Raw genomic sequence first — 21946 nt, forward strand, 5'->3', positions numbered from 1 at the left:
TGCTCCAAGAAAAAAGACTATTTAAAAGATTAAATATGTTGAGCATCACATCAAGTCTTGAACTGTGTTCTTGAAGGGAATGATACTATTGTTGACTTCTACCAACTGCGAAGATATATATCTCAGCCTTACATAATGGCTGTGTCATAGCCCTTGTTTTTTAGTGGCTCAGTCATGTCCGACTCTTGGTGACTCCATGGACTGTAGCCCACCAGGCTCCTCTGTCCATGAGATTTCCCAGGCAAGAATGCTGAAGTGGGTTGCCATTTCCTTCTCCAGATGAGCTTCACAACCCAGGAATCAAACCCACATCCCAGAGGGACTTTAAAGAATTTTGTTTACAAATGAGCCCAGTTAGGCTGGAGAGAGATGAAGTCGACCAGGAATCAAATCTATCTAAGTTTCTCACCTCTGAAGTTAGCGTTCTCTCCTCTACGTTATGCTGCTTCTCACTCATTTCTGTGAAACCCCATTAGCTGGTTTGGGCTTTACACTGAGAGAGTGGATAACAGTCTCCATAGCAGGATTTGCAGGAGAACTCTGAAACTAAAATGATCTTCCCCATACCCCGTCCTATTGGAGAGACTCCTTCATATCTTAAAGGCTTTTCGTCTTTAAGGAACTCATTAAAATGTAAATACGCCTGAAGGAATCACTCCTAAGCCCATCCTGGGATAAATTTTATCTCAGGGATTAGTTGAACAAATTGGTTTTCGGCCTAGAGAGTTGTGAGCCACACTGTAGAGTGAGGAGAGGGCACCGTGGGTCCAGGGCAGTGGGGTGGGCAGCACAATGTAACAGGGTCTTAAAATATTGCCCACCTGATGGGTTTAAGCAGAAACAACTCTGTCTAATATTTGTTAGCTCTGTATTTTTTAAACTTAACCACATTAATTCTGTGTGGATAGGTGGAATCACTAATATTGTATACCATGGATTTGATCTTACTGACAAATGGGTTTTTGATGTACACTTTTGATAAAAACTTCAATTGAAATTGAGATCCGGGTTCTTGACATTGTAATCTTCATATGTTATTAAAGAAGTAGAATGTACTTATTCTTCTGTACTCTCTTTACTCAGATTTTGGATAAGATAGGAAGTCCAGATTCTCATATAAAAGATTTTCTTGGGAATCCCTCTGAAATAATTTACAAATCACCCTTATTGGATACATTTTTAATTTGTAGAAGTTCTGCTTTCCACCTAACATGATGACCAACAAGTTGTATTCTGTTTTGTTTTGTTTTTACTTCTGTTTTTATTTTTTGCCCTGTTTTCCAATGGGTTACTCATACACTTTTTAGAATTCTATTTTTACTTATGTATAGTGGTTTGAGTGTATCTCTTTGTGAATTTTTTTTTTAGTGGTAGTTCTAGATGTTAAATTTATAGCATATTTGGTAGTGACACTTTATCAGTTTGAGTAAATTATAAAAACTTTACCTCCCTTTATCCCTTTACTCTCCCGTATTTATAATATGCATGCATGCTAAGTCACTTCAGTCAAGTCTGATTTGTGGCTTCCAGAGCCTTCTTCTGCTTCTTTTACTATGTATAATGTCCAGGATAGTTAGCTGCACTTACAAGAAAGAACAGAGAGAAGTACATCTACTCCATCTTGTCTTGGACTTCTCCTTGCCATAGTATTTTACTCTGGAAAGTCACACATTCATCCCTAGGACTCTGTGACTTACTGTATTGGCAGATACAAATTACCCTGCAGAACTCCTAGTTCTCAATAAAAGCTAACTACTGTTGTTTGTGGCCCTTCACCACACAGCCTGCTGCCCAAGCAGAAGCACTGGCGCTTGACTTTCTCCATAGTGAGATAACACTCAGGGAGGTGCTCTCAGATAGCGTCGTTGATTCTGCGTCGTTGATTCTGGTGTGCTTTCCTCTAACAGGTGAAATACACATAGGAGGTCAAGAACACTTTTATATGGAAACCCAAAGCATGCTGGTTGTTCCCAAAGGAGAGGATCAAGAAGTCGATGTCTATGTGTCTAGTCAGTTTCCTAAATTCGTACAGGTAAGGTGGGGCCATAGGGAGGGGATGTGGCTAAGTGGTTTCTGCCAACAAGATACAACAAGAACAATTAGAGGTTAAAATGTGATTTTAGAAACTAAGGAGTTTAGAGTACTAATAGCCATATCCTTTTGGGTGTTAATGTCCATACACCTTTACAACTTGTAAGGTATTATGAAAGCAGTGGTCTTCTCTTTGTGGACCTGTAACTTTACAACCAGCAGGTCTCTTTTGCTATACTCTTGGCACTGTTAAGACTACAAAAGAGGTGATGACACTAGTCAACACTGCTGTATGTGAAAGTTGTTAAGAGATAGATCCTAAGAGCTCTTGTCACAATGAGAAATTTTTTTCTTTTAATTGTATCTATATGAGATGATGGATATTATCTAAACCTATCATGGTGATCAATATATGTAAATCAAGGCATCATGCTGTACGCCTTAAACTTATACAGTGATGTATGTCAATTCAGTTCAGTCGCTCAGTCGTGTCCGACTTTCTGCGACCCCATGAACCACAGCACGCCAGGCCTCCCTGTCCATCACCAACTCCCGGAGTTTACCCAAACTCATGCCCACTGAGTCAGTGATGCCATCCAACCATCTCATCCTCTGTCATCCCCTTCTCCTCCTGCCCTCAATCTTGCTTAATAAAACTGAGAAAAAAAATTGACAAAGAAAAGTCTGCCCTCCAAACCCTGTAGTCACCTAATTCACATGAAGCAATTAGGAAAGTGTATTGAGCAGAATACAGCCAAGTGCTAAATCAGCTAAGTCAGAATTTACAGAGGAGGGAAATTAAGAGAATGGAGGTTCGTGAAGACTTAGAATCATCTGGGAAATTCCATGAAGATGAAGTCTTAAGTCTGGATTTACAGTGAGAATGAAGTTTGTCTACAGATGGCGAGAAAAGAGGCCGTTTCCAGGCAGTTGCCCACCAAGATCAAATGCCACTCATTCATTCATTCATCCATTCATTCATCTCTTTGGCAAACCCTTTTTGACTGTGTCCTGTAGGCCAGGCAGTGTGCGTGTAAAGAGGGAATAATAGTACAGACTGGCCATGCTAGAATGGAAGATGTGCCTAGGGTGGCTAGTTTAAGCATCAGGATGAAAGTAAGGGGAATTGACACTGGGGTCTTGATTCAGTAGGTCACAAGGAGCCAGTGTCATTACCAGAGCAAGTGGGAATGTGGAGAATGAGGCCTCTGAGAAGGGCTGGGCAAATTCCATTTTAGTCCTGTTCTGTTTCTCACTCCTTGAGTTACCTTGGGCTTATCACCTCACCCTTGGGCTCCCCACCTACACCAGCCTGGCACTCTGTGACTACCGAGAGGGCTGGGATGGGGAGGTGGTGGGAAGGAGGCTCAAGAGGGAGGGGATATATATATATATACACATATATATACATATATTGGTTATATATATATATATATATATACATATATACATATACATATATATATGTATATGTATATATGTATATATATATATAACCAATATATGTATATATACATACATATATATATGTATATATATACATATACATACATATATATGTATATATATATATATACATATATTGGTTATATATATATATATATATATCTCCAGACATCCTGGAATGTGAAGTCAAGTGGGCCTTAGAAAGCATCACTACGGGAACAAAGCTAGTGGAGGTGATGGAATTCCAGTTGAGCTATTTCAAATCCTCAAAGGTGATGCTGTGAAAGTGCTGCACTCGATATGCCAGCAAATTTGGAAAACTCAGCAGTGGCCACAGGACTGGAAAAGGTCAGTTTTTGTTCCAATCCCAAAGAAAGGCAATGCCAAAGAATGCTCAAACTACCGCACAATTGCACTCATCTCACATGCTAGCAAAGTAATGCTCAAAATTCTCCAAGCCAGGCTTCAGCAATACGTGAACTGTGAGCTTCCAGATGTTCAAGCTGCTTTTAGAAAAGGCAGAGGAACCAGAGATCAAATTGCCAATATCCGCTGGATCATCGAAAAAGCAAGAGAGTCCCAGAAAAACATCTATTTCTGCTTTATTGACTATGCCAAAGCCTTTGACTGTGTGGATCACAATAAACTGTGGAAAATTCTGAAAGAGATGGGAATACCAGACCATCTGACCTGTCTCTTGAGAAACCTGTATGCAGGTCAGGAAGCAACAGTTAGAACTGGACATGGAACAACAGACTGGTTCCAAATAGGAAAAGGATTACGTCAAGGCTATATATTGTCACCCTGCTTATTTAACTTATATGCAGAGTACATCATGAGAAACGCTGGGCTGGAAGAAACACAAGCTGGAATCAAGATTGCCGGGAGAAATATCAATAACCTCAGATATGCGGATGACACCACCCTTATGGCAAAAGGTGAAGAAGAACTAAAGAGCCTCTTGATGAAGGTGAAGGAGGAGAGTGAAAAAGTTGGCTTAAAGCTCAACGTTCAGAAAACTAAGATCATGGCATCTGGTCCCATCACTCCATGGGAAATAGATGGAGAAACAGTGGAAACAGTGTCAGACTTTACTTTCTTGGGCTCCAGAATCACTGCTGATGGTGACTGCAGCCATGAAATTAAAAGACGCTTACTCCTTGGAAGGAAGGTTATGGCCAACCTAGATAGCATGTTTAAAAGCAGAGACATTACTTTGCCAACAAAAGTCCGTCTAGTCAAGGCTATGGTTTTTCCAGTGGTCATGTATGGATGTGAGAGTTGGACGGTGAAGAAAGCTGAGCGCCGCAGAATTGATGCTTTTGAACTGTGGTGTTGGAGAAAACTCTTGAGAGTCCCTTGGACTGCAAGGAGATCCAATCAATCCATCCTAAAAGAGATCAATCCTGGGTGTTCATTGGAAGGTTTGATGTTGAAGCTGAAGCTCCAATACTTTGGCCACCTCATGCGAAGGGTTGACTCATTGGAAAAGACCCTAATGCTGGGTAGGATTGGGAGCGGGAGGAGAAGGGGATGACAGAGGATGAGATGGTTGGATGGCATCACCGACTCGATGAACATGGGTTTGGGTAGACTCCGGGAGTTGGTGATGGACAGAGAGGCCTGGCGTGCTGCAGTTCATGGGGTCGCAGAGAGTCGGACACGACTGAGCGACTGAACTGAATTGATATATATATGTGACCAATTTGCATTGTACGGTAGAAACCAACACAATATTGCAAAGCAATTATCCTCCAATTTTAAAAAAAAGTAAAATGAAAAAGACTTAATGACCTCAGACATTAGCATGGCAAGGAAGAACAAGACCTACATCCAGGGAAGACGTGCTAGCCAACTTCATCCAAATGGGAAGTGAGGCATGCTCATTCTCCAGTAGAGACAGTGATGTGCAGGGAAAAGATCCAGTCTGAGAAAGGCTTGGAAGACCCAAAATTTCACTGCTGCAGGAAACATATCTCTAGGAGTCAGTCTGAAAAGGATACCTTACGTGTAGTTCATGAGGGAAAAAAATTTTTTTTTAATTTTATCATCACAAAAATATCTCATTGATATTGAAAGGACTTTTTTTTTCTTTGCTGAGTGCATGCTCGCTTGTGTCCGACTCTTTGTGACCCGTGACCCCTTGGACTCTAGTCCCCTAGGCTTCTCTGTCCATGGGATTTTCCAGGCAAGAATACTGGAGTGGGTTGCCATTTCCTACTCCAGGAGATCTACCCAGCCCAGGGATCGAACCAGCCTCTCTTGCAATTCCTTCATTTGGCAGGCAGTCTCTTTACTGCTATGCCACCTGGGAATTCAGTTGAAAGGACTATGTAACATAAATGATAGTTTTGGCACTGTCCTTACAGCCAAATACTACTGAGATCAGCCTGGATGCCTTCTTAGGTTTTTGGAAATCATCCCATTATTTAGTATAGCCACAGAGTTTGTGTATCACATACATTAAGTAGTCAAAACATGTAAGACTGATCCACTCCCTTGCTGCATAGGAGTCAGATTAATGAGAACTGTTATCATTCACAGGACATAACTGCTTCAGTCTTGAAGGTCGCAGCTAACAAGGTCATGTGTCACGTAAAGCGTGTTGGCGGGGGCTTTGGGGGGAAGGTGACAAAAGTTGGCATCCTGGCAGCCATCGCTGCATTTGCTGCAAACAAGTAAGTGGAGAGAATCTGTTCAATAGACTAAAACTCAAATGAGGTCATGTTGAATATTCTCAACATTGTGGAATCTCAACATTAAGGAAGAATCTGAGTCAAGAATAGCATATAATATACGAATGCACAAACTGCTGGCTTATTATGACTTCTTCATTTTATATTCTCAAGCTACATAGTTTAAAAACAAAAATGAGGATCAGTTACTGAAAAGAATAAAAAGCGCAGTTAAAAAATGTGCCTGGAGAGTAGACAGAAGCAGATCCTGAAAAGATGAGATTACTTCTTAGCACCTGTATATATATATATATATAAATGTATATATACATATACAGGTCAATTCAACCTTTTGCAATAGATATGTGTATTGATCTGTGAATCTATATATATCGATATATACATATGTCTCAAAAGGTTCATAAACACATATAATTAGATATAAAATACATCTCAAAATGTGTGTATATATATTCCCTTAATTTAAATGGGTATTTTGCTTTTTTTATGCTTGCATGTGTGCTCAGTCGCTTCAGTCATGTCCAACTCTTTGTGACCCCATGGACTGCAGCACACCAGGCTTCCCTGTCCATCATCAAATCCCGGAGCCTACTCAAACTCACGTCCATTGCGTCGGTGTTGCCATCCAACCATCTCATCCTTTGTCATCCCCTTCTCCTCTTGCCTTCAATCTTTCCCAGCATCAGGGTCTTTTCAAATGAGTCAGTTCTTCACATCAGGTGACCAAAGTATTGGAGTTTCAGCTTCAGCATCAGTCCTTCCAATGAATATTCAGGACTGATCTCCTTTAGGATGGACTGGTTGGATCTGCTTTCAGTCCAAGGGACTCTCAAGAGCCTTCTCCAACACCACAGTTCAAAAGCATCAATTCTTTGGTGCTCAGATTTCTTTACAGTCCAACTCTCACATCCATACATGACTACTGGAAAAACCATACCTTTGTCTAGACAGACCAGTTGGCAAAGTAATGTCTCTGCTTTTTAATATGCTGTCTAGGTTGGTCATAGTTTTTCTTCCAAGGAGCAAGCATCTTCTAATTTCATGGCTGCAGTCACCATCTGCGGATTTTGGAGCCCAAAAGAATAAAGTCTGTCACTGTTTCCATTGTTTCCCCATCTATTTGCCATGAAATGATGGGACCAGATGCCATGCCTCCATTTGTAACCATCTCTAATGTGGCCCTGGGACTGTTTGCCCATCACGGAGGTTGTCATTCCCAGTGGGAAACCACCCCCAAAGCAATACCCTAGAGCCTCTCCCATGAATAGTGATTGCCAGGTGCTGTTCCCTGACCCAGAGGAGGGGAGGCCACAGTGTCTGCCTGAGAATCATACAGCTGGGCTCAGGGGGTCACTCTGTTGTTCTGTGATGTGTGTGGCTTGCACTCAGGCTCCTGTTAGGAGTTCCATAAACACTGGATAATTCCAGTTTGGTAAAAGAGTTTACTTCTCCTGATTCTTTTTCTTCTGTGTTAGGCATGGTCGTCCAGTCCGCTGCATTCTAGAACGAGGAGAAGACATGTTAATAACTGGAGGCCGCCACCCTTACCTTGGAAAGTATAAAGTGAGTTGAGGTGGGGGTGGGGAGCTTTATGTTGAAATATAACATTGCAGAAAGGCAGAGGGCAGCATCTGGCTACTCTCTAATGGGGATTACCAAGGAGCAAATCAACAAACTGTGATTCAACTTTCTCTTTCTTGTGCCTCACTACTGGCTGGTTCAGTGAAGCTTTTCTGCTTTGCCCAAAGATGTCAGTTTGTAAAAAAATTACTAGCTGGTACTTGAGTGCTACAGAGTGCAAAACTGGAAACGCAGGAGTATGTACATACTTCCATGAAAGTAGATCTGACAATCACACCATTTCCACATTTTTATATGTGGGAGGTAAAAATAGAGTAATTTCCATAACAATAATGTTATGGAAATTGCAATTGTTTGCCAACGGGTTCTTCATTTTTCAGTATGTCAAGGGTATTTCCCTGGTGGCAGAGATGGTAAAGAATCTGCCTGCAATGCAGGAGACCTGGGTTCGATCCCTGGGTCGGGAAAATCCCTTGGAGAAGGGAATGGCTACCCACTCCAGTATTCTTGTCTGGAGAATTCCATGGACAGAGGAGCCTGGCAGGCTACAGTCCATGGGTTCTTAATGAGTCGAACACAACTGAGCAACTAACACACTTTTCATTTTGGTTAAACTCTGTCCCAGAAATTCCTAATTCTTAGAAAAATTTCCATAGCAGAAAGTAAGTGTTCTTTTGCTTTATAAAAATAAGTTTACTTGTCAGAGTGGGCTAACTGAAAACTCTTATGGACTTAGACCTTTTTTGTGTTAATTATTGCTCAAGTAACAGCCCAGTGCCATCATTGGAGGGTGAGAGTGGGGGAGAAGAGGAGAGAACTCTGCTGCTCATTCACAGATTCAATTATTTTTTATCTAACAACACCACCATCATCCCCTCAGATTTAAATCTGCTAAATTAAATAAAATTTAAAATTCAGTTCCACAGTTGCATTAACTGTATTTCAAGTGCTCAGAAACCACCTATGGCTAGTGGCCGCCATATTGGTCACGTAGATAGAGAACACTGCCATCATCACAGGAAGTTCCGTCAGATAGCACTGCTCTAAATACTCTTTGTCTTCCACTGGCTCTTCTGCAAAGGATGGCAGACAAGGGAAGGGAAGAGAGGGGGAACAGAAGTGTCATGTGGGAGATGTTTTAAGCACCGGGGCTGGAAGAGTTGGTCCTTTCCTTAATCGACACATTAATGGCCAGAACTTTGCCACCTACATGCAAGGGAGGATGGGAAATGTAGTCTTCCAATGTGCCCAGGATGAAAGACAGCAGGATTTGTTAAACGCATTGCATCATTTCTACCACAACTAGTGTACCTGTTAGAAGGTAGTGAATGGATCTTTTTCAACTTATATTCACCCTAAGCTATATTTTGAATTTGGTTTAGTTCAATTGAAATTAATTGGGGAAAACTTTGTCCTAAAAGAGATAACATTTTAGTAGTTGAGGGAAAAATAAGACTTATACATATGAAATCATTATGAAAGCATAATAATCTCATGTTAAAACTATGGGGAGAGATGAGTATGGGCTGGAGTGTATACAGGATACTTCTTAGAGAAGGTGAAATGTAAATGACCTTCAAGAACGAATGGGCAGAAAGATGTCATAGCAGGTGATGGGACAGAAGCAGCATCAATGCAGAGGTGAGTTACACATGGCATGATTGTTAGGAACAGGAGTAAGGTGAGAAGGGGAATCAGAACCCCAGAGTGCTTACTGGAAAGCAGTAGAAAGTAAGATGAGTTGGGTTAGGTGATGCCAGTTTCAGAGTGAGCTGAGAGTCCCAGGATGCAGGTTTAAACTTGATCTCATAAAGAGTGAGACTGAGTAGATCCTTGACCAGTCAAGTGTCATAACCAAACATGGGTGCTTTGGGGGGAAAATATGATGGCACTGAGCAGGATGGCTTAGGGAGGCAAGAGGATGAAGGCAGGCAGACCACCAGGAGGCAGCTGATGTGTTCAGACATGAAACAGTTGGGGTCTGAGCTGTGACAGTAAGATGTGGAAAAAAATGGGTCCCAAAGCTATTATGGTATAAAATAAAATAGAATTTGGTGACAGACTTAGCAAAATATAATGGAGAAAAACAACCACAAGCCTGACTCAGAGGATTCTAGAAGAAAGAGCCAAGTTGGAGGAGGAAACAGTCTAGAGGGACAGTGATGAGTTTATTTGTGTATTTCAGAAAGAAGTGACAACGGGATATTGTTGTGGGAATATCCTTCATCGATATGGGACTCGATTGAAAAGACTGGATTATAATTATAGAAACTGTCAGCATAGTGGTGATTAAGACCATGAGAAAATAATATGTTCTGATGGAGGGTAGTGTGAGGAAAGGAGATGATATTAATAGTATTTAATAATATTAGTAGTCATTTATATTTAGGACACTTGCTAGGTTTCAGCCACTTACCTGTGATTTTCTGCATTACCTTATTTACTGCCATGTCACAGATAGTCAGAGAGGTTATATAACTTGCTTGAGATCATAGAGTGGGTTTCGGGGCAGAACCAGAACTCAAACTTAAACTGCTGAATTCATAGTTCATCCCCTTGACTTTGGTTTGAATTTGGTCGCATTCAACAAAAATCATTAAAATGAACTTTACTTAGTTCAGAAACATTGAATACATTTTAAAAGCAAGGAAGATATTTATTTAAAAGACCTCTAGCAGCACCAAATGCTGCTGAGAGTTGTGATGAAATTGGGCCCCATATGAGAAAAATGTGCAGAGTATTAATACATTATGTGCAGGACACCAGATTTGGAGATTACAAGATCGCTGACTTTAGGGGAGAAGGTTTTGGTGGAAATATGAGGATGGAAGCTAGAATTCTAAGAACTAATGGCAAAAATAAGAGGTCCAGAAATATGCAGTTGATTTGGAGAAGACTGAATGGTAGTGACAGGTTAAATAAGGGGTTTTTCTTTTGCTTTTATGTCTTTCTCTACCCTTTCTTTTTATTATTATTACTTTTACTTTTCACTACCTTAACCATTTTTATGTGGTTTTGATTTGCATTTCCCTAGTTATTTGTGATGCTGAACATGTTCCCATGTGCTTATTACACATTTTGCATATATTCTTTGGAGAAATGTCTATTTAAGTCCTTTGTCTACTTTTTAAACAGGTTGTTTGGGGTTTCTTTTTATTGAGTTGTAAGAGTTCTTTATACATCCCAGATATTAACCCCTTATCATATACATGGCTTGCAAATATTTTCTTCCATTCTCTGGATTGCCTTTTCACTCTGTCGACTGTGTCCTTTGATACATAGAAGTTTTAAATTTTGATATAGTCCAATGTATCTCTTTTTCTTTTGTTGCCTATATACTTTTCGTGTCTTATACAAGAAACTGTCAAATCCAATGTCGTAAAAAATGTTCATCGATATGTAGAGGGTTCACCAGTGACAAAGTACACTTTAGAGAGACTTGGCACCCAGCACCAGGATCAAAGGTCCATTCTCTTTCCCCAGGCTGGATTCATGAACGATGGCAGAATTTTGGCTGTGGATGTGGAGCATTATAACAACGCAGGCGCCTCCCTGGATGAGTCATTATTAGTAAGTGTTTTAATGAGCAAATGCACATTCTGGAAAGTGTTACATAAAATGATTTAATTCAGAAAAATGTTCAATGGCTAAATGATATTTAATTATAAAAGCATAAATATTCTCATTGTCGGGAGCAAGTAGCCCCATGTTACTTACTGCTGCCCCCACTGTGAGCCCAGAGATACTGGCTAAGTCTACATCTGTGTGTTATCTCCGTGTTTCCCAAATTTTAGAGCTCTTTTGCCAAATGCAAGTGTTAGACCTTAACCTTGACCCTATTGATATTTTAAACTGGATAATTCGTTGTAGTGGGGGCTTCCCTGTGCATTATAAGATGTCTAACAATATCATTGACCTCCATCCAGTACGTGTCCATGGCTCAGCTACCCTCCAGACTTAACAACCAGAAATATTTCCAAACATTGGTGAATGTCCCAGGGAGGAAGATGGAGAAATTGCCCCTGGTTGAGAACCAATGCATTAAATCAAATACCAACATTTTTTTTCCTGTTTTTTAAGATATCTTATTCGCTACATTCTGTAGACTGAGTCGATGAATGCTTGAAAGGCTTTGGAAAGTTTTAAAACCTAGGGGGAAAGTGCATTAGCTCTAATATGAAAGTTAAAAAATAATAACTTTAAAAGAAAAATTATTCAAATCCTTAAAAATCATTTTACAGCAAAAATGCATGTAATTTGAGACATGGGTCAAGGTTAGCGTGTTTGATATGAAACAGAGAAGGTCATTTATTTCTGGCTTGGTTTTGGTCTGAGGTCTCAGGATGGTAAAACAGGCCCAGAAGGTTGAGGGTCTCATCATGTCAACTCTGGATTTCCCCAGGTGACAGAAACAGGAGTTCTGGAAGTGGAAAATGCCTACAAGTTTCCCAACCTGCGCTGCGTGGGGTGGGCATGCAGAACCAACCTTCCGTCCAACACGGCTTTCCGAGGGTTCGGCTTTCCCCAGGCAGGGCTGATCATCGAAGCCTGTATCACAGAAGTGGCAGCCAAATGTGGGTTGCCCCCTGAGAAGGTAATGATGAATTTGTCTCACAAAGGATAGTGAATTTTAGAGGTGGGAGGGCCATTGGAGGTCTTGATGTTGAGGAATTTGAGGTCCACAGGGGCTACATGATTTGCTGGAATTAACCCAGCTGACTGGTTAATACAGAGCAGGACTCTAGAGTTCAGGGGTGCTTGTCTTACTCAGGTTCCTCCTCAGAAGTCATGGGAGAGGGTGCTGAGGTGTGAGCACTGGATTCATTGGTAGTGAGAAGTCTCCATTGGTTGGGGGTATAATTGCTACCAACAAGTTCTGTCAAAGCCTTCTTTCCTCCACTTCCTTAACATCACAGCCAGCTGTCATTTGAGTCGTTTCAATTACTTAAATGGTCTTCTTTTGGTTCTGTAAGTCCTGGGCCAATCTTCATTCATGCACAAGCTCAGTTCCCTTCCCAGGATCCTGGCGTGGCGTTGGGTGGAAAGATGGTGCGCTCTCTGCCCCCTTCACCTCCCCTGTGCCTTCTGCTCAGGTGCTGGGCAGGGAGGAGGAGGAGACCCAGGGCAAACAGACAGCATCTCTGCCACTGGCTTCTCCCAGGAAGCGCTCTGTCCTTTTCTTGGTTAGATGAAGCCACTCTTTGAGTATATCATCTCTGGGCTCCCTTTCTGCCAGCTCTCTTAGAAATGGACAGTTCCCTGTGAGCATTATATTTCCAACTGATCCTCAGCTGGCACCTCACCTCATCCCTGAAGCCCCCGCCTCCTTGCCCGCTGCTGCATGGAAAGCTCAGGTCCCCAATGCATCCATCTCCTTCCACCCTCCCCCGGCCCAGCACTAGAGTCTGGGTCCATAGGCAGGAGCCATCATCTTTCTGTTTTGAACTTGTAGGGGGCCCTTGACCCTCCCTTCCTGGCCATCTCACCACAGCCTCTTTCCCAGATATTCTGGCACATTGGTAGCCCTAGGAGGAGGATCAGCAAATGACCTCCCTTCATCCCCAGGGAATATAGAGGGGAGAGGAGCCATCCTTGAAAACACCACCTTCTCTCAACAGCTCACTAACATCCAGTCCTCCTTTTATAATGATCTGGGAATTTGGGGAGGGGGAGATGGGAAGAAGATAGGTCTGTAATGGCTCCTGTCAGCTTGGAGAGTGGCTGGCCCTAACTGCTGAGAGTGTTATCATCTGGGAATGTCAGCCACTTGACCTTTTGTTCTCAAAAACTGGTGACTAACAGCCTTTGTTGCCAGTTCAGATCTGGGAATTCAGAAAGAATTCTACTCAGTGCTTCAGACGTCCTGAGGTAGAATTTTTTTAATTGGATTTTCATCCTAATTATAAGTTTTAGTTAAACGAACTTTAATATTTTCATGTTCGAAATTGTGTGGTCTTCTCTTGCCAAAGCATCTGAAAGATATAAATCATGTAGATCATGTAGGCTGTAAATTAAACTCAGCATTGCCTTTCAACAGATACTCACAAGCACACCTAGAATTAAAGAGTCTACAGCATATCTACACTGAATTGAGTTATATAAGAAGCATAAAGAAAGGAGTCCTTCCTTTGAACTTACACAAGAGCAGCTTCAAAAGCATTTAAGTGCTAACACATTAGATAGAAGGTCTGAGTAGAGGAAGAAGGGAATATTGAGCTCAGTTTGGGTTTTCTAGAATGAGCAGAATTTGACTAGAAGGACAATGGGTGGAAGAGACTATGTCTGCAAAGTGCCTCCTCACCCTTTTTATTCCCTTCTCTTTTGTAGGTCCGAACGATAAACTTGTACAAGGAAATTGATCAAACACACTACAAACAAGAGATTAATGCCAAGAACCTGATCCAGTGTTGGAAAGAATGCATGGCCACGTCTTCCTACACCCTAAGGAAAGCAGCTGTGGAAAAATTCAACTCGGAGAATTACTGGAAGAAGAAGGGGCTGGCAATTGTCCCCCTGAAGTATCCTGTTGGCATTGGAACAGTTGCTGCTGGTCAGGTCAGTTCTACAAACAGAGAAGTCCAAAGGTGTTGAGGAAACTTTCCATGAAAGTGGATATGGTTGTACTCTCCAGTTGTTAAACTTCTCCAGAGTGGTGCTCAGTCCAATAGGTTTTTTCTCTAGAGGAGATGAGAGCTGCTTTGCCTACTGCACCAGGTTGGTGACAAGCATTCTTGCTAGGAAATTGAGAGACCTGGCATCTACTCTAGGCCCTGGCTTTAAACTGCTGAATCAGCTTACTCCAGAGCACTTAATATAAAATATGCATGGGGACCATCCACTTCCTAGGTGGCACTACTGGTAAAGAATCCACCCGCCAATGGAGGAGCTGCAGGAGACTCCAGTTTGATCCCTGGGTCAGGAAGATCCCTGGAGAAGGGCACAGCAGCACACTCCAGTATTCTTGCCTGCAGAATCCCATGGACAGAGGAGCCTGGTGGGCTAGAGTCCATAGGGTCACAAAGAGTCAGACACCAGTGACCCCTAAGACTCCTCTTCAGCTACTCTGATTCTGTGAGGTAGAAATAGGAAGTGAAGTAAAAACATGAAACTGCAGGGCACTCAGTGCCCCTCCCCTTTCTGGTGGTGCTCATTCGCTAAGTCATGTCTGTCTCTTTGCGACCCCATGGACTGCAGCACACCAGGCTTCCCTGTTTGTGCAAACTCCCTATCTCGTGGAGTTTGTTCAAATTCATGTCCATTGATGATGATGCCATCCAACCATCTCATCCTCTGTCGCCACCTTCTCCTCTTGCCCTCAATCTTTCCCAGCATCAGGGTCTTTTCCAATGAGTCAACTCTTCCCATCAGGTGGCCAAAATATTGGAGCTTCAGCTTCAGCTTCAGCATCAGTCCTTCCAATGAATATTCAAGGTTGATTTCCTTTAGGATTGACTGGTTTGATCTCCTTGTTTTCCAAGGGACTCTCAAGAGTCTTCTCCATTACCACAGTTCGAAAGCACCAATTCTTTGGCACTCAGCCTTTCTATGTTCCAACTCTCATCTGTACGTGACTACTGGAAAAACCATAGCTTTGATAGATGGACCCTTGTCAGCAAAGTGATGTCTCTGTTTTTTAATACACTGTCTACATTTGTCATAGCTTTCCTTCCAAGGAGCAAGTGTCTTTTAATTTCATGACTTCAGTCACCATCAGCAGTGATTTTGGCTGCCATTACTTAATATCTGGCTTCCATAGGAGGTTAGGTCTATCTCCTTTCCCTTATCAGAAATTTCTCAAAAAAACAGATTAAAAAAATAACAATAATTACTGTGCACCTACTATGTTGTAAGTGTTTAGATTTTTATTTCATTCAGCCTTAAGGGCAACCTATAAGATTTGTAGTTTGACTTTAATGATGAGAAGCTGAGGCTCCGAGAGCTTCAATAACTTACCCAGAGTCCCACAGCTGGTGAGAACGGTGGAATCCGGGCTTGACCTCAGGTCTCAGAGGCCCCATATTCTGTGCTTTGTCAGCTACATCAAGCTCCCCCCACCACGCCCCCCATCCACATTCCCATAGCACCTTCTGATGGGAACTGAAGTGGGATTCAGCTCAGTTGGGAAAAAATCAGACAACTGCCAGCAGTACAGTTGCATCCTCAAAGCCTTCTGAGAAGCTCCGCCGGCCTCCCCCATTGCCTCCCATCCTTCCCTGAAAACCAGCTTATGTGCTTAAAACATTAAATCAGGGCTGAATCACGGAGGTGAATTGAGGAGTTTGGGATCAGACAGGCTGCTTCCTGGAAGCCATACACCGAAAGCCTCTGTTCTGAAGAAAACCAAACAGAGGAGGGAACTAGAGCCCCTTCTGTATATGCGGCCCTTGGTGGAGTGATTTGCAATTTCCCACTTGATTTAACCGCTGTCTCCTTTCTGTTGGCTGCTGTGGTTCTGTTTCATACAAGGCAGAGCTGAAGCCCACATCTTGCCCAAGGACATCCAACTAGCGAGTGGTAGAACCAGGACTTGACTTCAGGACTGTGCTCCGACAGCTGAGGGTATCCAACACCCCTCACCTACATTCATTTATTTCCTAGATGGGGGCACTGAAGCGCACACAGTATCTAATGAACCTCTGTATTCCCAGTGCCTATATACAGCACCTGGCATAGAAACTGGAACCGTTAGTTCGCTCAGTCGTGTCTGACTCTTTGCAACCCCATGGACTGTAGCCTGCCAGGCTCCTCTGCCCATGGCATTCTCCAGGCAAGAATACTGGAGTGGGTTGCCATTCCCTCCTCCGGGGGATCTTCCCAACCCAGGGATCAAGTCTGGGTCTCCTGCACTGCAGGCGGATTCTTTACCACTGAGCCACCAGGGAAGCCCTCCTGGCACAGAGGCAGAACTCAAACGTTTGAAAGGCTGAGATACTTGGGGAACCTGTGGGATTACCAGAGTACACATCTCACCAGCACGAGCAGTCCTTGCTGGATGGCTTAAATTTCACAGACTAGGTTCCCAGCTGATATTGGAGAGCCATCTGTTCCCGCATGCCAGTTGTGCTGATTTCATAGATGCAGCTTGGCGGAATTATCTTTGTGGCGCTCACAACGAACCAGTCAGTGGTGCTGTTCAGCTGAACCAAGGTTGATATTTTAAGTGGCCCAAGAAGACTGCAGCAGCACATGGGACAAATTACTCAGCCGTCTCAGGTAGAAAGTCTGCTCTGCCCGCCGGGTCACACAGAGAAGAAATGCAGAGTCCTCTGTAATTGTTGCTCAGTCATGTGTACCAGCTACAAATGTCACCCACAAGCAACTTCTGAATTGCTTGCAGAGCCAAGGAGGCCAAATAGAGAATTTACAAGCTTAAGGAACAGCTTGAATGGCTCTACCGTTGCCAATTCATTCATCAAACTTTAATGGAGGTACTCTGTTAATCTGCACGGGTGCCTTAGGACACCGGGCTTTCCTTCCAGGGAGGTTTTACACTCCAGCAGAGTACACAGAAGCGCCACAGAGTAGAGTCCAGGAGCAGCCACTGCAGCTGGCAACCATTGCCATCTGGTGCTCAACACCCCTAGGGAAGCCTGCGCTGGGCACTCTATAGAGGATATCATTCCTTATCTTTATTATTTTGAGAATAAATGGCCAGAAGCACAAGACAGTGTTTCCAGGACTGACCCGTCAACAGACAGTAAAACCTGCTCTGTTGTGTCTCCCCATGATTATTATGACAACGATGCCTTTCCTAAGGTTCTAGGTTTCTCCCTTGGGCAGTGAGTGTATGTGCCTTTGTCTTCAGAGAAAGTGCTCCTGTGTCCCCATTTCTTGTGGACATCCCTCATTTACACCTGTCAAAGTGCCTGACTTGGAATGATGGTGGCTTCTGAGCATTGTTCACTGGAGTAGTATGAACCTTCAGATGCCAATGAAGAGGCAGTTCTCCAGGTGGCCCATGGCCCACAGGTGGCTATAAAAGTCCTTCTGGTGGGCAAAGAATCCATCTAGGAATGCAGTCCTTTCCTTGGGCATATCTGGTGATTGATACGCAATTCATCAACTTTCACTTTTGACCAGGGTTGTTTAGCGTGGTAGAGGACCCACCTGCCAATGCAGGAGACATAAGAGACGTGGGTTCAATCCTTGGGTCAGGAAGATCCTCTGGAAGAGGGCATGGCAACCCACTCCAGTATTCTTGCCTGGAGAATCCCCATGAACAGAGGAGCCTGGTGGGCTACAGTCCACGGGGTCACAAAGAGTTGGACATGACTGAAGCGAATTAGCACACACCCATGAGTAATGCAAGGTTTACTAAAATTTTAGCTTCATTAAATGGAAATTAGCTTGTTACCAGAATTTTCTGAAGACTTGCCTTTACAAATCCCAGATTATTATACCACTCTGCTTAAAAGCTTAGATATTAAGAAATCTAGCTGGTAGCTTTCAGTGACACCTCCCCCCCGCCGCAGCTGACCCAGGGAACAGCTGCAAAGGTGTGCCTTGTAGGCCTCCTGAACCACAATGGAACCACAAGAAGCATTTTCTCTAGGACCGGTGGCTGTTAATATTGCTGTTACACTGGAGACTCAGAGAAAAGAAGCCTTTCACATTTTTTGCCGTCTCTTGGGATTTCTCAGTCTCCCAAGCCATCTCCATAAGCCCCTGGTGTAGCACAAGCAGACTTGGCAAGAAGGCACATTCCTATTGATTGTAAAATATGCTTAGCTTAGAGCCTGGGTGTTCTATCATAGCAGCCTTTTATTCGATGTTAGCTGTTTGTTTCCTTCTGGATGCCTGTGGGCAGCTCTGCAGTTAGATAATATTACTTCCAAGTTCTTTTCTAACTCTAAAGCCCTGTAATTCTTAGCCAAGATGATTGCAGGCAGGGTCAGCACATTTTGTAGCAAAAAAAGTAATATCTATCTGCCCCATCTTATTTGGATTTTTATTTTTGCTTCTCTATTACACACCTACAACTGTAGGGATATGTGTTCACGTCAACAAGTCTTTCCCTTCTCCCCCAAACAATCTATATGTGATTCTGCATTTAAAACAGACGACCTCTCCCTCAAAACCCCCAAACTTAGATTATTGTTCCACCCTAGGTCAGAGGGATCTTTGAAGGTACCAGGGCCTCAATTGCCCTCCAGAGGAAATAGTAGCATAAGCAGCATAAACCTGCCCCAGAGTCACAGCCATCCAGTGACAGGCTGGCCCTGCCCTGCACCCCTTGCCCTGGCTCTGCTCAGGGCAGTGGGGGAGGTGCCTGTGTGTATTGTGGCAGAGATGGAAAGCAGGGGTTCCTTCCCAGGGAAAATATCCTCTATTTGATACGATATATGATAATACCAATCAAAAAGATCATGGCAATTGTTTTCTTTTTTTTGCTTAGGCTGCTGCCCTGGTTCACATTTATCTGGATGGGTCTGTGCTGGTGACTCATGGTGGAATTGAAATGGGGCAAGGGGTCCACACTAAAATGATTCAGGTAAGAATGCAAGTCACTGGATGAAGCTGGATATGTGCTTGTGGATATGTGTATAAGGGAGAAACGAGGGGTGTACATTTTCTATTCCAAAATAAAAAAGGATAGGAGACTTTAACTTTGACTGCTTCAACTACTAAGCTCTTTGCAGAAACTGGGTAAGCAAGCCAGTTCTGTAACTGACCCTCCTAAAAGAATGTGGCAGAATAGCCTGTGGTTGTCTTATTGCTAAAGAAGGTTGTAGATCACTTGCTGCTTTCCTTTGAATGTATTAACAAATGTGTTGGGGTTTCTTTTTTGTGTTTGAACCTTTGCTGAGAAATAAAAAGATGTGTAAATTCTGATGCATTGCATTATTTTTTGCCATTTTTATAGTAGGACTCTGAACAACTGCTGATGTAAACCACATTTGATATTTCTAACCAAACTATCACTTTTCTTTTGGCTCAATTATTTTAGAATAAGTTTTGGCTGTTTCTATTTTGATAATCATTATAATATTAGAGATTATAAAACATTTGAAAAGCAAACTTTTTTTTTTTTAATAAATTTATTTATTTTAGTTGGGGGCTAATTACTTTACAATATTGTAATAGTTTTTGCCATACATTGAAATGAATCAGCCATGGGTTTACATGTGTTCCCCTTCCTGGACCCCCACCCACCTCCCTCCCCATCCCATCCTTCTGGATCATCCCATTGCCCCGGCCCTGAGCCCTTGTCACATGCATCGAACATGGAATGGTGTTCTGTTTCACATATGATAATATACATGTTTCAATGCTATTCTCCCAGAACGTCCCACCCTCACCTTCTCCCTCAGAGTCCATAAAATTGTTCCATGCATCTGTGTCTCTTATTCTGTCTCGCATATAGGGTTATCGTTACCATCTTTCAAATTCCATATATATGCATTAGTATACTGTATTGTTGTTTTTCTTTCTGGCTTACTTCACTCTGTATAATGGGCTCCAGTTTCATCCATCTCAGTAGAACCGATTCAAATGTATTTTTTTTAATGGCTGAGTAATATTCCATTGTGTATATGTACCACAGCTTCCTTATCCATTCGTCTGCTGATGGACATCTAGGTTGCTTCCATGTCCTGGCTATTGTAAACAGTGCTGCGATGAACATTGGGGTACACGCGTCTCTTTCAATTCTGGTTTCCTCGGTGTTTATGCCCAGCAGTGGGATTGCTGGGTCATATGGCAGTTCTATTCCCAGTTTTTTAAGGAATCTCCACACTGTTCTCCATAGTGGCTGTACTAGTTTGCATTCCCACCAACAGTGTAAGAGGGTTCCCTTTTCTCCACACCCTCTCCAGCATTTATTGCTTGTAGACTTTTGGATAGCAGCCATTCTGACTGGTGTGAAATGATACCTCATTGTGGTTTTGATTTGCATTTCTCTAATAATGAGTGATGTTGAGCATCTTTTCATGTGTTTGTTAGCCATCTGTATGTCTTCTTTGGAGAAATGTCTGTTTAGTTCTTTGGCCCATTTTTTGATTGGGTCGTTTATTTTTCGGGAATTCAGCTGCAGAAGTTGCTTGTATATTTTTGATATTAATTGTTTGCCACAGTCATCAAGACAGTATGGTACTGGCACAAAGATAGAAATATAGATCAATGGAACAAAATAGAAAGCCCAGAGATAAACCCACGCACATATGGACACCTTATCTTCGACAAAGGAGGCAAGAATATACAATGGAGAAAAGACAATCTCTTTAACAAGTGGTGCTGGGAAAACTGGTCAACCACTTGTAAAAGAATGAAACTAGAACACTTCCTAACACCGTACACAAAAATAAACTCAAAATCGATTAAAGATCTAAACGTAAGACCAGAAACAATAAAACTCCTAGAGGAAAACATAGGCAAAACACTCTCCGACATAAATCACAGCAGGATCCTCCATGACCCACCTCCCAGAATATTGGAAATAAAAGCAAAAATAAACAAATGGGACCTAATTAAAATTAAAAGCTTTTGCACAACAAAGGAAACTATAAACAAGGTGAAAAGACAGCCTTCAGAATGGGAGAAAATAATAGCAAATGAAGCAACAGGCAAACTTTTTTTTTAAACCCTGCACTTTTACCACTTTAGCAGTAACCACTGTTTTGTGGTTTTTCTAGTTTGACTTTTTTTCTTTTTCAATGACTTTGACTTTTCTTTTTCAAAAAATCACCAGCATTCTGTTTGCATAATTTTGTATCTTGGTTTTTCCACCTATCTTGATATAGAAGGAGCATTTCCTCCTGTCATTAGAATTTTTTGCAATCATAATTTTTAATGTTGCATGTGGATGTATGTCTAATTCACTTAACCATCCCCAACTGTTAAACACTCTAGTGGACACTTTTGTCCATAAGCCTGTGATCAAATCAATGACTGTTTTTTAAATGAAGTTCTCAGGAATGGAATTACTGGGTCACAGAATAAGTCTTAAATCATTTGTCACTTATTACCAAATTGTTTTCCAGAAAGTATCCATCACATTACACCACTAGCCAACATTCTATGTTACAGATTGTTAAAGAAAAAATCCTAGATAATGTGATAGATGAAATTACCTCATTATTGCTTTAATTTGCACTTTTCTGATTATAAGGGTGCTGATTATATATTTTCTTTCATGTTATTACTTGCTTGAGAATTGTGTGGTCATTGCTTTTTCCTGCTCTGAGGTGAGACTT

General features: G+C 42.2%; 1 protein-coding gene across 4 annotated transcripts in view; it reads left to right on the plus strand.

Moving 5' to 3' along the window:
- LOC145542616 (aldehyde oxidase 1) overlaps positions 1 to 21946 on the plus strand; it is a 77330-nt gene that overhangs the window by 42889 nt on the left and 12495 nt on the right. For all 4 annotated transcript variants that reach the window (XM_081581796.1, XM_081581798.1, XM_081581797.1 and 1 more), the window contains 7 exons: positions 1908 to 2032; positions 6022 to 6155; positions 7649 to 7736; positions 11238 to 11324; positions 12157 to 12348; positions 14082 to 14309; positions 19150 to 19245. In XM_081581796.1, coding sequence (XP_081437922.1) covers positions 1908 to 2032; positions 6022 to 6155; positions 7649 to 7736; positions 11238 to 11324; positions 12157 to 12348; positions 14082 to 14309; positions 19150 to 19245 — 950 coding nt within the window. The remainder of the gene's footprint in view (positions 1 to 1907; positions 2033 to 6021; positions 6156 to 7648; positions 7737 to 11237; positions 11325 to 12156; positions 12349 to 14081; positions 14310 to 19149; positions 19246 to 21946) is intronic.

Source organism: Giraffa tippelskirchi, chromosome 3 (genome assembly GCF_054371585.1).
Source record: "Giraffa tippelskirchi isolate mGirTip1 chromosome 3, T2T-mGirTip1v1.2.pri, whole genome shotgun sequence".
In the NCBI taxonomy this organism is placed as follows: Eukaryota; Metazoa; Chordata; class Mammalia; order Artiodactyla; family Giraffidae; genus Giraffa; species Giraffa tippelskirchi.